Source organism: Crocodylus siamensis, chromosome 3, assembly GCF_052110815.1.
Source record: "Crocodylus siamensis isolate JL-2025a chromosome 3, ASM5211081v1, whole genome shotgun sequence".
NCBI lineage: Eukaryota > Metazoa > Chordata > Crocodylia > Crocodylidae > Crocodylus > Crocodylus siamensis.
Window position 1 is genome coordinate 105,342,297 of NC_143397.1, and position 15,446 is coordinate 105,357,742.

Consider the following 15,446-nt stretch of genomic DNA (forward strand, 5'->3'; position numbering starts at 1 on the left):
ATTATGCCTATAGCCTGCATGGATGCACTTGTCATGCCAGTGGAAGCTTTGCCCTTCTGGCATGCATTATTTGAATGCATTCATATCCAGCCTTTCTCCCTGTACATGGGATTTCAACACAGAGCAGTCAAAACTGAAACCCGATTGGTCCCACTGAAGGCAGGACACAGCATAGATCTCCCTTTCTCTTTTAAAGGTGGTGAGCAGGTAGGGAGGTGGTTCTCTGCCAGGCAAAGAAGGACATGTGCATATGCTGATGTCTTGTCTTTAAGGAAAGCATGTACCACAAACCCATTCATTTTTGGCAGTTGTGGTAAAAAGTTAATTTAAAAAAAACCCAACACCTTACCTCTGTAGTCTTAAATACCCACTTGGGCAAATTCTCAGGGACTCTGTTTATTTATAACTATCTGTAACACTTTTACTCTGTTGCATCATACAGTCAAATATGTTCAGGAAGTTGTTCAAAAAGATTTAAAAAAAAGATTAGCTTTTGAGACCTGCCTGGTATTAGAGACTAAATCTCTCTAAATCAACTTAAATTTGTTACGTCCAACACTCACATTCATTATGCACAAAAGATTACAGAACAAAATCTTTTCCCTTCTCCTTCCAGCTTATTTCATTCGACAGTGCTCTGTAAATCATTAGTTTTATCATTCTCTCCATGTAGGAAATTTTCACCTTTTGTTTGTGTGCATTTTCCCCACAGCCAACAAAAGCAGGTGTAATAAAAAAAGAAAGGAATCCATGATAGTTTCTAAAAATAATCATGGACAATAGTACCAGGCTACAGGGCATGGAAATGCATGAAAACCAAGAAAGCAAAAAACATAATTAAAAGTAAAATTGCCTAGATTCCAAGCTAACAGTGCCCCTTTTAATGTCAGAAGCAAGGATTTCTTAATCTGATATCTTATACTGAACCAACTACATAGCTGTGATAGACAAGCTTTTGAATATGACAGTCTTCATTTGTTGGTACATGCAAAAGCAGCACCTATAGTCTGTGCTTTTATTAAAAAACAAACAAACAAACAACTTACTTGTGCCTGAAAGCAGAGACAAAGGAGCAATACTGGCAGCTGTACTTGTCTTCCCGGGTAAACATGGCCAGAGCCAAGTGACTCCTCTCGTGAGATCGCAGACCCTGCATAGACATCAAAACCCGGTCACACTGGCTGCAGTGGTAGCCCCCAGGCCTGGTTTCATCTTCCAAGGATGCTCCAGATTCAGCTTCTGTAAATTCCATAATGCCAGGGTCTTTGACGCCCTCAAAACCCTCCAAAGTTGTGTTTGAAGAATCTTCAGCTTCCTGCTAAAAAACACATACCCCCCCAAAGCCATCAATTCTCTCTCCCTTCTGCCCTCAGTCTTCTCCATGTCTTAATTTTAAGATCTAAGATTCCCTTCAACAACATCTCAAAGGACGTGTCTACATGGCCAACCTCCGGACTGTAAGTCCAGAGTTGACAAAATGAACCCAACCTACTCACTGCCACTCAAACTTGGAGACTGGCTCTTAGGCAGAGTTGCACATGGTTTGAAGTGCCTTTGATTGAGCACCCCACACCTAGGCTCAGGTTCTGTTCCACAAGCAGCGCTGAGGGGAAGCAGTGCTCAAATCTATGCTGACCCACTTAGGGCTTGTCCTGAGCCCTCTTCTGTGCCTAACTGTCAGTGTCCAGGTGTGCCTCAGTGGGAGTGAGTGGGCAGTGCTTATCACGTCAGTGGCAGATGTTGGAGGCAGAGCATGTTAGGAAGGAAGCCAGATAAGACCTCACCCAGGAGTCCCACTGGCCATGTCTACACAAGACACTTACTGCAAAGTAGCTCGTTACTACTCTGCAGTAGCATCGCTGGGCACAAACTATGACACAATGCTACTGCACAGTAGTACCGAGCTACTGCACAGTAAATGTCACTAGGCAACCATGCCAGGACACTACTGTGCAGTAACACCCGTTCGTACTGTCATTTAGTAACAACTGCACAGTGGGCATCTCGTGTAGACACACCCACTATGTTCACAGTTCTAATGATCTCTCTACACAAGTCTCACAACACTAGTGGCAATCCACAAGCAGCAGCAGCACTCTAAAAGAGACCACATCTCACAGCTGGCAGTGTTCAGACTGAACAATGTCAGAACCAAGGCCAAACAACTAAAATAGAACCTGAACTGCCTACCTACTAACCTCTGGGCACAGATCCTCCAGAACAGGTTAACAGAAATGTTAGCGTCATGATATGGAGCAAGCTATCATTGCTATCGCCTACTATCATAACTGCTCTGTAGGCTAATATACACCTATGTTTCCCAAAACTCACAAGTGGACACTTTTCACTAACACTAATGTCACAAAAGAGAAGCAGGCCCTCTCAGGAAATAACCCTTTTTGTAAAAAACCTGTTAGTTTTTATTCCTTTTCCTTAGTGTTATTCATTATGGCAAGTATTATGATGCAATCAGGAACTTAAAATCAACATAGTATCCTCAGCTTAATTTCTATTTGTTCAAAAACAAAAAAAGAAGAAAGGTGGCAGTTTTCCCACTTGTAAAAACAGCCATAGTTTGATAGGAGAAAAATTACTTGATCACTTATGTAGCATCACATATGTGAAGGGGAGGACAGCAGAACAGTCTAAGCCCTCTCACTTGGAGCTGTTCAGACCCAGCTGGATTCAGTTTCCTCATGGCAGGTTAGTCAGCATTATGGAACAGAGATACGGTATAAATAAAGTTCTGAGCACAGCGGTTGCATCTTTTTTCCTCCACATAATCCAAGTGCTCACTGCAGCAGCAGCAGGAGGAATGCATTGCCAGCTCCTGCTCCATTACTGTGTACACACTCCGCTCTTGATATCCTGAAGAACCAGCTTGGGGAGTGGGGGACACAGATCCTTCTTGGAGACCAGATTCTCTAGAAGTGGAAGTCCCGATGCCCACAGAAAAAAAGTGCATTTACAATGAGCCACTTGAACCCAGCTAAACAAGTGACTAATTAGTCATTTGAATGGGGATTTGCAGATGCAAACCCTAGTAGACTGCAGTGGTAACTCTGAAAAAATAAGCAAAATACACATTTTCATGCACATTAGTACCTATGTGCTTCTGGCTTCCTCCGCTAAATATTTTGATTTAAGTGTGTTAGAAAGTAGCCTACAGTAGTTGGACTACAGGGTCTTGCTCAGAGACCTAGGCATTCTGTTACCAGGAAAATAAACTCATTTGTGGTAGAAATCAGACATGTTCTGGAAAACACAGTCTTCATGCCCTTGAATCAAGAATGGAAGAAAGTTAAAACTAGTATCTTAAAATAAGCCAGACATACCACAGAAAGCTGAAGCATTAGAGATAAATCATGTGCTTAACCTTACCCGTTCCAAAACCCTTTGAGTTCAATGAGGGCTTGCCACAGACTTCATTGGTCTTTGGACTAGGACTTATAGCCTCAAACAACAACGTAGCAGACAGATCTCAGAATGCCTACCTTTACTGTAGCTGACACTGAAGAGACATTCCCATACTGAACATGCTTGCGAAGATGATTACAGATGGCTCGAAGGGTCGGGTGAACCTCCACACAAAATTTACATTTATATCCAACAACTTTCCTCTCCTTAAGTTTTGACATATCTTCCAAGTGACCAAAAGTCTGTTGGAACACAAGTATAAAATCAATTTATGCACTGAAATATGCATAAATTTCCACATTTTAAAGTTATCATGAATAGATCCAGACAAGCACAAATCTCAAAACGAAATTAGGAAAGAAAAAAAATCTACTATCTGGGCACTTTAAAGGGCAAAGGGCTGATCTTGCAAAGCAGCCTTAGAGACTTAAATGCATCTCCATTAAAATTTAAATAGATGTGATCTTAAGTCCCAAAGGCCGCTTCCCAAAATTTCAACCCAAGTTTTCACTTGGCCTCCACTAATGCCTGTAAAATATATTGGTAAAAAAATATTTTCTTGCTTTGTTTTTATGCTCAGGAACCCTGTGTATTTGGATGGTAACAGACCATAACTCATATTTGTTTCAAACCTGACAGGCCAAATTTTGCCCTTAGATGACACCAGGGTAAGCTGTCGATAACTCTTTCAAAAGCAGAGCTATTCCAGATTGACAACAGTGGTACACAACAGAATTTCTTCTGTATTCCACATGGAGACTGATCCAAAGTCTGACGTCCAAGGAAGACACCTACTGACATCAATGAACTTTGAATCAGACCCATGACCAGATATATTATTAACACAGAAGTGTCAATCAATCAATCACATGCCTTCCTGAAGAAAAAAAGATCCGCGTGTTATTTCAAAAGAATGACCCCTGGAGGTGGGAACTGTGGGGCAGATGACACATTTACTGAAAAAAAATAAGTAAAAGTGCACAGTAACTTTTTAAGAAAAAGCTACATTATTGTTGAGGGTGAGGACAAGATGTTGGGAACCCTCTAGGGAACTCTAGGAAGAGGTGGAGAATGAAAAGAGAGGATGACAGTATCAAACTAGAATATTTAAATTGACTTACAGAGCTCATTGGCAGAAGTCACTAGTTAGTCTGTTTTTTGGCTGCCAAAGACCACGTGTGTGAGCACTAGTTATACACAGCCTACTGAGAACAGTGGGGGCCTGGGAAGGGTTGGGGGAGTAGGGGAGGGGGGAGGGAAAAAAAATGAACACACATTTCCTTACCCTCTCTTGTTTGAAATCTGCAAAAGCACCATCTGCATATTTCTGCTTGCTCAAAAGCTGTTTCCTCCTTTCCTGACGTTTGGCACGCTTCTGGAATTCCTCATTGTGACTATTCAAGTGTGAGGTCAGATCTGCCATGCTATGCAATTTACTATCACAGTGCTTGCACTGGTAGAGAGAATTCTGAGAGCGGGTGCCACTCCCCAGGATGGTAAAGTCTCTCTTCAGATCCTTGCTGTGGTGGTCAGTGTAATGCATGCACAGCAGCTCTGCGGTGCTAAAAGACAGTTTGAAACATTTAATGCATCTGAAGGGAAGCCACTCTATTTCCTGAGCCTCATTCTCCACCTCAGGCTTTTCAAAGTCATTTCTCTCCTCTAGCGGGGCTGGCTTTTCATGCTCATCAGCATACACAGCAGTGAAGTAACCCCCCAGCTTGCTCGCATGCTGTTTTTTAGGGAAAACACCAGGGTGACGCTTCATGTAGTGGGAGACGATACCTTTTTTGCTAAAAGATTGGAAGGAGCAAAGTGAGCACTTCTTCTTCTCCACAGCCCTCCTCAGCTCCTCACTTAATTGAGGAGCATCATCTTTGGGAGGAGATGGAATAATTACTTTGTTGGGCTTGTCACTAATTGTCCTGGAGGCTGCTAAGCAATGGGTATAGTAAGCATCAATGTCATGCCGTTTCTGGTAGTGTGCTGCAAGCCCTTTGCGGATGGGATTGGTGTAGGAACACAAAGCACATTTGAAGAGATTGTTTTTGCCTTCTGGCTGTGCCCGGACATTGTTGTGTTTGATGCGGTAGTGTCTAGCTATCCCTTTCCTGGTGGAGCAGAAATACTTGCAGAGCTGGCATCGGAACACTGTATGAGACACTAAATGAGAACTGGAAAAATGAGGAGCCGGCACTGTGATCTCTCCAATGTCCTCAGGAGCAATTTCTGGAGAAGCCTTGATTTCAGGAGTAATCTCTGGCTCCACAGAGGCAGACACCTTTGGTGGTGACTGCGCAAACACATCAAATTCGGGTTGATTGTGGTACTTTTCATAGTGAATTTTAAGTTTCTCCAAAGTGCCGTGGGTATAAGGACATAATTTGCACCTGTAAGCGCCATAACCTTGCTTGAAAATCCTACTTGTTTCCTCCACATCATTCTGAGCTATGTCATTAGACTGTTCTACATCATGTACAAAATCTTCAGCGGTGACCTTTATTGATGGATGCCGTTTCTGGTAGTGTGTAAGTACACCGTGAATGCGCGTGTTAATGTATGGACAATGCCTGCACTTGTATACAGCCCCTGGGTTAATATCTATGTCCTGTGCAAAATCTGCAGCTTTCACTTTCATTCCGGGATGCTTTTTGCCATAATGTGTCAAAAGTCCATGTAGGTTATTATATTCAGATTGGCATACTGTGCACTGATACGGCGTGGAGGAGATTGCAGGGTTTGCAGAGGCCAGCTGGACTGTTTTTTCCTGGGAAAGACCCGAGTCCTCAGTGCACTCTGCATCCTGCTCCATCTGTGATGCTGTTATCTGGTCTTCAGAATTAATCCTAGCCCCGAGTTCATCAGGCTGCATGCCAGCTTTCTCAGCAGCATCTTTCTCCTTTATGATATCCAACAGCACAGACTCATCACCATTCATGGCCCAAGGATGAAAAGCCTGGTAGTGATTAGTAATATCCCAAATGGAAGATGCTTCAAAAACACAGTCACGGCATTTATACGTTTTTGTCTCTGATGGCAGCACTAGAGCTGGAGGGGAAGGATCTGGACCTGCCCAGAGTTTAGTTGCCATGTATGTGTAGTCAACATAATGCTCAGGATGTCTCCTTTGGTAATGCACAAGCAAACCACTGGGCTCAGTATGCGAATAAATACACCATTCACAGTGATAACCAGCTTCTATTAAGCCATCCAGAAATGCCCATCGCAAAATGGATGTGACAGTGGCCTTCAGGGTTGGATGGTCTTTTTTTATATGCTTTCTCAAGGCATAAAAATAAGGGGATGTATAGGAGCACTGCCTGCATTTGAGAGCTCGTAGCTTAGCCTTGTCCCGGTCAGTACTGGAGGTGGGAGCAGGCAGGCTGCTGGCCAATTTTTTCTGGCCCCGGTCACAGAGGCTTCTAATAGTGGCTGTGTGTTGTCTAATCACATCTGCATTAGCTTTGAAGTCACGATGCTTCTTTTGATAATGAATGAGCACGCCCTTAACGGTCCGGTTTCCATAATCACAGTGCTGGCAAAAGAACATTTCATTCTCGGGGGGAGTCACAGCACTCTCAGAGCTGCCCCTATTCAGCTGTTGCATAGACATTGGTGGTCTCTGAATACCAGGTGGCATCTCACCAGCCCTCATCATTGCTGCAGTAGGGGGTGCCTGCCTAATGTATTTTGCAGTCACCTTTATTTCTGGATGCCTTTTCTGGTAGTGGACAAGCACTCCCACAACTGAGCGGTTGCTATACGAACAGTGTTTGCAGTAGTAGAGTTCAGTGGCAAGGTCTGGTGGTGGCGGTGGGGGAGGTGGAGGTTGAGAAGCCAGGCTGGACAGTTTTGGAGACACAGAGGTTCCCATCTCAAATGACATTTGAGCCAGGGCAGAGCCCCGGTCAACAGACACCATGCGCATGGTCTTCTGAATCCTGAAGTACGATGCCTTTTCTTCAGGGTGTTTTTTCTGGTAATGAACCAGAACTGAATGCATGTTAGGGCTTGCAAATGAACACACATCACAGTCATAAACTACAACAGTATTTACTGAAGGCTCCTTCTGATTTTCACTCTCTGGACTAAAACTTTTGGTAGCATTTTTGTTAAAAGTACTAGGCACGCTAGCTGCACGGGCCACGGGGGTTGATGTTGCCATGGTTTTGGGAGCAGAATTCAAGATCTCTCTCAGTGTTTGTGATTCTGTATTTACTCCCTCTTGCTGCTCAACTACATAACTTGAGAAGATCATTGCATTATTAATTTTAACTGTTGGGTGCATTCTTTGGTAATGGGGCATCAGGCTTCGCACATTCGGGCTAGTGTAAGAGCAGAAGCGACAGCGATAGATCAGGTCAGAATGATCAAAGTTGAGTACATTCATAGCTTCAGGGTGATGCTCACCATAATGCTGCTGTAGGTCTTCAAAGTTTGTATAGTCAATGTAACATTCAAGGCATCTGTACACTGCACTGTGATCATTAGGATCCAAAATATATCTAAAGCTGAATTTAATGTATGGGTGCATCCGCTGGTAGTGGGTGCTAACACTCCTGGCAGATTTGTTACTGAAATCACAGTGTTTGCAATAATAAAGCCTCCCAGAGTCATTAAACTCTGCATTTTCATTGTTTTGTTCAGATCCATATAGACTTGACTGGCTACCCAGAACAGAAGCATTAGGGCCCTGCTGATCTTTCAAGCTGACAGAAGAGTAATAATCTTCCTCATCCTCTGATAATGTGAGCTCAATTTCTGCCCCATTGGTGGAATTATAATCATGCTGCATGTTTCTGAAGTTAGCCTCCTTCTGAGAATCATTGGCATCTCTTCCCCACATTTGCTGGGGTGCATATGAATTGGATACCTCCATCATTGGCTCTGCTTGTTCTTCTTCCCTATCCAATTCTACCTCTATCTCCACTTCATTGTCTTCTTCCTCCTCTTCATCATCCTCTACATTAATCACAGCATCTTCTTGCTGTTTGTTTTGGTTGATTTTGCTCTGCAAGTTGCTTGCTATTTCATCAATTCTAGTTCTCTTTTTCACTGGTGATAGATCCAAGGGAAAGTCATTTGACACCTTTCGAGGGGCCTTAGCCACAAAGTTATTTTTAGATGACAAACCCAGAATGGAGGTCTGGCTTTTCTTCACAGTGCTGGAAGAGGTGTGAGCATCCCCCTCACTCTCTTGTGGTGCATTGGATGACGGTCCATCATATTTTGGCAGGTTGTCACAAAATGAATGCTTGTGTTGCTGATGAACTCTGAGGCCTTTCAAAGTAGTCGTGGAATAGTTGCACATTGTACATTTGTAGGGGTGCTGTGAATGGGGTTGTGGTGACTGCTGTTGCTGCTGCTGCTGCTGCTGCTGTTGCTGCTGCTGCACAGGTTCCATTATGCCTCCTGACTTCCTGCCATTTATATTTCCACTGTCATAAGACACAGTGCTCTCATTCAGAGAGGAAGCTATGCTTTCACTTTGAGAATTCACAGCATCCCAGTCTGACGTTGTACCTGTGTGACACTGTTTATGAGCTCCAAGTTTTAATGAACTTTTACAAGTGAAAGGACATTCATCGCATTTGTATACAGCAGTTTTCCCAGACAGGTGGATGTTTTCAATATGGCGGGAAATACTTCGGCGGTGCATGGTGAGGAAAGGGCAAAAAGGACACTGGAACCTGTTCATGTATCTTCTAAAGGGAATCCCCTTGGTTTCTAATAATTTGTTGCCATCAGAACCCATCAGTTGCTCTGCAGACATTCCTGAGGTCTGGTGATCCAAGGCATTCAAGCCATTTTCACTGTCCATTTCATTTAGCTCTTCATCCGAGCTAGAGTCATTTAGCATACTGTTCGTTTCCAGGTCAGCAGAAGAATTTGTCATGTCAGCAATGCCATAGCGGGATCTGTCGGACAAATTAACCATGCCAGAGTTATGAGGTGACTTAGGCTTCATTTGAGGATAAGACACAGAAGGAAACTTGGAGGATGTAGAAGAATTGGATCTGATAAGGGAATTGCTCATAGAGCTTCTGAAGTTTGAAACATTAGCATTTGACATCTCACGACCTACAGCATTCATAGAGATGTAGTTGGAGTTTGGGGAGGGATTCTGTGCATTCTTGTTCTGCATATCAGGCAGACTAGTGCCATCCTGCTGCTGCCGCAGGCTCGACAATATTTTCACCATGCTCCGATGTTTCTTCATCATGTGGTCACACCAGCGCTCCCTTCGAGGTGTCTGATAGCTACACCATTCACAGCAGAAGTTGCCCCTGGATTTTGTCAAGGGCTTGACCATGGACTCCAAAATGCTACGCTCTACCACCTCAGCAGGCAACTCCTTGCAGGGCTCCTGCACTGGCATAGAGGCAGACCCAGATTCAGATATAGCAGCTGCAGCAGCAGGAGGAGTTGAGCTCTCCTTCAGGTTGTTTTTGTGATACATTTTCTGGTGTTTAATAATCCTTGCTCGTCTTGGCGATTTGTAAGTGCAGAACTGGCAAGAGAAAACTTTGCCAAACCCCTCGTGCATCATGATGTTGTAATTTAATGATCCGGCAGCAGGCAGCCCCACTGAGCTCCCTCCAGCTTGTGCTCCATGGACCTTTCGGGTATGCTCTATGAGCAGGTTTTTGGATCTGAAGTATCGCACACAGAATTTGCACTGGAAAAATTTATTTGTTGGTTTAGGATTTGGGGCCATGTGCTGACCATAAAAACTCTGGCTATGGCTATAATAACTTCCAGTCCCCATTTGAGTTGCTGCATTTTGCCCTAGGGGAGAGGTGGGGGGAAAAAAAAACAAAAATAAAGAACACGCACAATTGTTTTCTTCACACATCACACTAACATGATAATACTCAAGAACAGCCACGTCCATGAAAGGCATTGGGAATATCAGGATTGCAGAGCATGCAATACTACCCTAGACATTATTTATGACACGCTTGTGCACCTAATATAGGTCACAGGCAAACAATATATATCACCTGGAAAAATGTTACTTCCAAATTAAGTTTCTTTGAACAAAAATGCATGAAGTTTTTTTAAAAAGGAAAACCTCTTCAAATGCAACAGTAAAACAAAAAATTATAGAAACACCTGAATGAAGAAGAGCAGGGAGACAAATCTACCCCCCATTTTAGCGATCACATAAAAAGCGACAAGCAGAACCAGTAGCTAGGCAAAATTCACTTCACCATCATGGCAATAAAGATAATGGATTTTTTTTTAAATTGCATTAAAATTGCACCTTAAAATATGCAGAAACCAGCATGGAGAAGAGGTTTAGGTTGACGTTTACCTGCTATTTCATCTGCAATTGCAAATTCATCCTTTACAGAAGAAAATTCAACCTCAGTCTGGTTGCTAGCATTCATGGAGCCAGACCTTGGCTGGCTAGGGCTTTCCTCAGAAACATCCGTGGGCTGCAAAAAAGCAGTGTGAACATCCTGAATGTGGGCTTTCAGGTCTTCATAGGAGGGAGCTCGAAAATCGCAGCCGTCACACTGCAGCACCTCCATGGTTCTGGGATGATCTTTCACATTAGAGAATTCTGAAAGAAAAGAGGAAAAACCCTATTTTAGAGAGACTCTTCGATGAACTGACTATATATAAAACCAAGCCTGTTCCCACATGGTTCAGCAGGCTCCAAAAATGCTATAGTTATTGCAGCTGACAACTCAAACTTTGCTCAATACTTTGAGACACATCAAGGCATTCAAATTCACAGAAAGTCCTACCTAAATAGCTCACAAGTTGCTGATCTCAACTCTACAAACATTCAAGCCTTCTGACAAATGGATATTGATTCAGTGGACCTTGACCTCTTGGCTTTTTCCTTACTCAGGTTCTTCTCATATGGGTTTGTTGTTCCTCTGGCAACCTGTCTCACACAGACTCAGGGAAGCATATACTGGAATTTCCAGCTGTGAATGCACTGAAATTTGCAAGCAGGAAAAAAAAATGGTATTTCTGCCTCTCTTCATCCAGCACTAACCTTTCTGAAGGTTAGTGATTGCCTTACCACCTGAAACGGAAAACCTCCAAAAACCTCTGCATTTATTCTAAACCTTCTGTCAACACTGACTGCAGTGGGGAAAAGAGACATTGTGGCAAGGTGATGTCTGGATACATAGATTTTTGGACATTTACTTAACAATTCCAGAAAGCTCCAAGATTGTGTCCATTATTGGTTAGAATTCCTATGATTATACCCATGGTTTATAGCCTCCTTAAAGGAACATGTCTTTCATGGAATAGGGATAGAGAAGAAAAAAACCCAGAAACAGGCCATTTTCTGTTGCTTTTGATAGAAACATTGCAACAGTATTCAAGGATTAAAAAGGCCCCTCCCTAAAACTTTGACTTCCTTGTTACCTTCATGAACCTACCTAGTTTGATATACGGAGTAGTAAGCGGAGCTTGGAAACATGACACATTATTGTTCAATGCATGATTAGTTAATGCAGCATCACATAATTCTGGGGAGAAATTTATCAGCGGGCTCAAAGTTTTTGGGCACTGGTGTAGAACAAGGAACGGGATCTCAGAAAAAATAAAAAGGTAGAGGCCCACCTATTCCACATGCTTCTTGGGTACAGTAGCAACTTACTATCTTAATGAACCAATTACTAGACCAATTACTATAACATTATAGACCAATTACTATAACTAGACCAATTACTATAAGATTTCCCACTTCCTTCTCTGGGCCAAGCTAATCTAGGAGTTGCAGAAGTCTGAGAAAGGGAAAGGCAGCCAAAAATACTTTACAAATTTCCTTTATTTGTGGAATATAAAAGTCCTCCTACAGCAAGATCCAAGTCCAATAATATTGTGTCAATGAAACACAAGGGTGTGTGGCATCAGGGTTCTGCAGAAAAGAATGTTCCTTCTGATAGCCTGCTAAAATAAACTTCTGGCAAGGCAAATTCTGGCCAGGCTGAGCACACAGACACTCCAGATATTTACCTAGTCTACTTTGCACTGCTGCAATTTGTCCTTTCTCTCTCCTTCCCCCCCTCTCCCGCCCAAAGAAAGAAACTGAATACTGCACCAGCTTCTTTGCAGCTAACAAAGTTACAATAATCGAGATACTCAAGCTTTTATGTGCAAGCACCAGGCCAAATTGTGTGGAAGAGGTTGCTATCTGCTCTGGATCAAATTACAGCAGTGAGTGAAGCCCCACCCCACGTCTCCTTTAGCACAGTCCATTAGACCTGAAAACAAATTTTTCCATGGAGCAGACGACTCCTGCATTTAGAGCACTTCACAAAAAGCAGATCATCCAGTTTTCACTACCCATCCCCCAAGCTTAGTCCTTTCATCTCAGCCAAACAAGCCACAGCTCTGCTGAATGTGTTTATCACACTTTCAAGAGATATGAGCTCCTGCGTCACTGAAGCTTTAAGACTCACTAAGCTGCCCTAGTCCTCTGAGCTTTAGGAGCAGCCATTTTAGCTCAGACAACTCATGCACTCAGAGGCTCAGAGCTTCTAGCCTGCTCACAACATGGCCTCACTTATCTCAGCTTCATCTGAAGCACACAAGATTTTTTTTTTTGCTGGGTTGAGGCTAGAAAAAAAAAATCAGCATTCTGAAAGCAATACTCTCCCCTTTTGTGTGATTTACCTTTTCCAACAAAGGAGTGGCTGTTCTCATGTGCTGTCACACCAGCACCCCCCTCCTCCAAACAGATCATTTGCAAAGATCTCTGAAGGTCCTTTTATCCATGAATGATAAATGTGTTGATTAGTTCCAGCAACACAGATTTAGGGAACCAAGACACTTGTCCAAACTGTCCTACAGGCTGAAGCCACACAGTGTAAGCTCTTAAGTGGGAGCAGGGGGAGATGGGGGGCAGGATCCTCCAGAAAGCCTCAGCCTCCTGGGAGTTGTCCTTCTCTGCACAGAAGACAGACAGACCATCTGACTCTGCTTGCCAGATTCCAAAGTCTAATGACCTTTGTTAATCACCAGCCAGCCTGTCTGCCTCAGCAAATCCTGCCAAGAGACACACCCTCCAACACAAAGGCTGTAGCTATTCCTTTTAAAAGAGGTTCTCTGAAAGCTCCATTGTGCAGAAGAGAGGGGAAAAAAACAAGAAACAAAAAATCTCTCTTCCCTTCAAACTTCAGTGCCTTTAGAAACACCACCAGAAAAATCTTTCCACTGCGTGCCTTTTGGAAACGGTTAGACCCAGTCACTAAATAAAAACCAAAGGCAAGACAAATTGAGGTTCTGACCAGGATATGCCTAACAGCCTCAGTATTGCACAAGAACAGCAAAAATTGTATGCACGGTGACAATTCTTTCGGATGTTGACACTATTTGAAGTTATCCTCAAGGATGCTGGCTGTTGTTTGGACAATCTCAAACTGAGTTTCCTTCAACTATAAAGCATAGTAAAAAAGGGGGGCCAGGGGATTAATGAGTACAGTAAAAAACTTCTGATTTTTTTTTAATGGTGAAAGAGCACTTTTAATGGGTTCTAGCTTTTCTAGTTGAAATGCCAGTACCACAACAGCAGCACTGAGTCATAGAAGAAGCTAATCTCACTGCAGTAGAGGAACTACAGCTGAATGGCCTTCAGCTTGAAGTTTTCACCAAGCATGACTGAAATCAAGATGAATCTTATTTTTGAGGAATGTTGTCTCACTATTCACCCTTTTCACTTTAAAACTCAGGTGTTCCACAAACCACGAAACTGCTGGTTTGGTCAAAGCTATCAAAAGAAACTGAAACATGATGCGTGTCGTGTGTGTATGTGCACCTGTGCGCGCGCGCACAAGGGTTATAGAACTAAGAGTGACCCATCTATTAGCCGACTAAGAGCATATTTTCAGTGTAGATGTTAATACTCTGTCAAGACGTGCACCAAATAAGAGACAGAGAGCAAAGTTTGTACTCTTCTCCATGAGGACCAAGCAGAAAAAGGCACACTGTCCATTGGTAGAAACAGCACCAGTGCTTCTCCATTCCATTTTTCATAAATCCCACAATCTAATACCCAAATGTTACAGATAGCATGATTTGAGAGGGAGGTAGATAAAAGGGTAAGGGGAGTGGATTATGTATAGAAGAAAAGGGAGTTGACCAAATCAGCAAATCAAAAGCAGAACAGGAAGTTGCAGGGGACCCCCAAAAAATAACCATGAAATGAATCCATAAATCATTAAGTCTAAAATACTCACACTCTATCCCTTGAGACCACATTGACTATAGATAATCTAACTACTAAAATAACCATGCTCACATCAAGTATGTAGATGGTTTAAAAAAAGCATAAAGTGAAATACAATATGCACCACTATCTAGGTTTGCTCAGTCTATGTAGAATACAAGCTTTTCTTAAATTTTATGGTTCCAACATTTTGTAAAGAACCATAAATCAGCATTCTGATTCTCCAACTGGGAAAGGAAAAGGAAGAACTTGAATAAACATTTCTCCTCAAGTTCTTGCAGTTTTAAAATTTCAGTCTGAAGTCTCATACTCTGCCTTTCTTTGAAATACCCATAAAATGGCTAAAACACCAAGAAACATAATGTTTTAGGCTTTTTTTTAAATGTAAGACAAAATGCAGGACAGGAGATTAGTCTAAGATACTAGATGTGGCAACAACTGTAAAGGTATGGTGCAAATAGTTTGCTTTTAGATCTGTTGTTGATATTACAAAATACAAGATTATTTGTGAAGCCCAAAGCATTGACCTCAAAATTGAGCTTCTATGGTTGACTACCCATCCGTAATGTTTTGAGATGGAGTCAGCAGTGCTTCTAGAAGTTAAGAATATGCGCACAAACAACCACAACTGAAAAGGTCATGCAGACCACACACGATATGAACTTCCAGTTCAATTTTAGTATCATCACCTTTTAAAATGAATGCTCCATTTCAAGTCTCCCAACATTCAGAAGATCAGAAGCTGCTTTAGATCCAGAAAAAGAAGGCACACTCAGCTTTCATTTTGTTCAGTTCAAGATTTATCACTGCTGGGGTGAATCTGATACTA

The 15,446-nt window shown here is 42.6% G+C and overlaps 1 protein-coding gene across 10 annotated transcripts in view; it reads right to left on the minus strand.

The window, feature by feature from the left end:
• Positions 1–15,446, minus strand: part of ZNF462 (zinc finger protein 462) — a 126,239-nt gene that overhangs the window by 63,726 nt on the left and 47,067 nt on the right. For 8 of the 10 annotated variants that reach the window (XM_090038912.1, XM_090038906.1, XM_090038907.1 and 5 more), the window contains 4 exons: positions 10,736–10,987; positions 4,703–10,206; positions 3,495–3,659; positions 1,047–1,318 (listed from right to left, as the gene is read on the minus strand). In XM_090038912.1, coding sequence (XP_089895038.1) covers positions 1,047–1,318; positions 3,495–3,659; positions 4,703–10,206; positions 10,736–10,987 — 6,193 coding nt within the window. The remainder of the gene's footprint in view (positions 1–1,046; positions 1,319–3,494; positions 3,660–4,702; positions 10,207–10,735; positions 10,988–15,446) is intronic. The other 2 variants (XM_090038904.1, XM_090038911.1) reach the window with 2 other exon arrangements.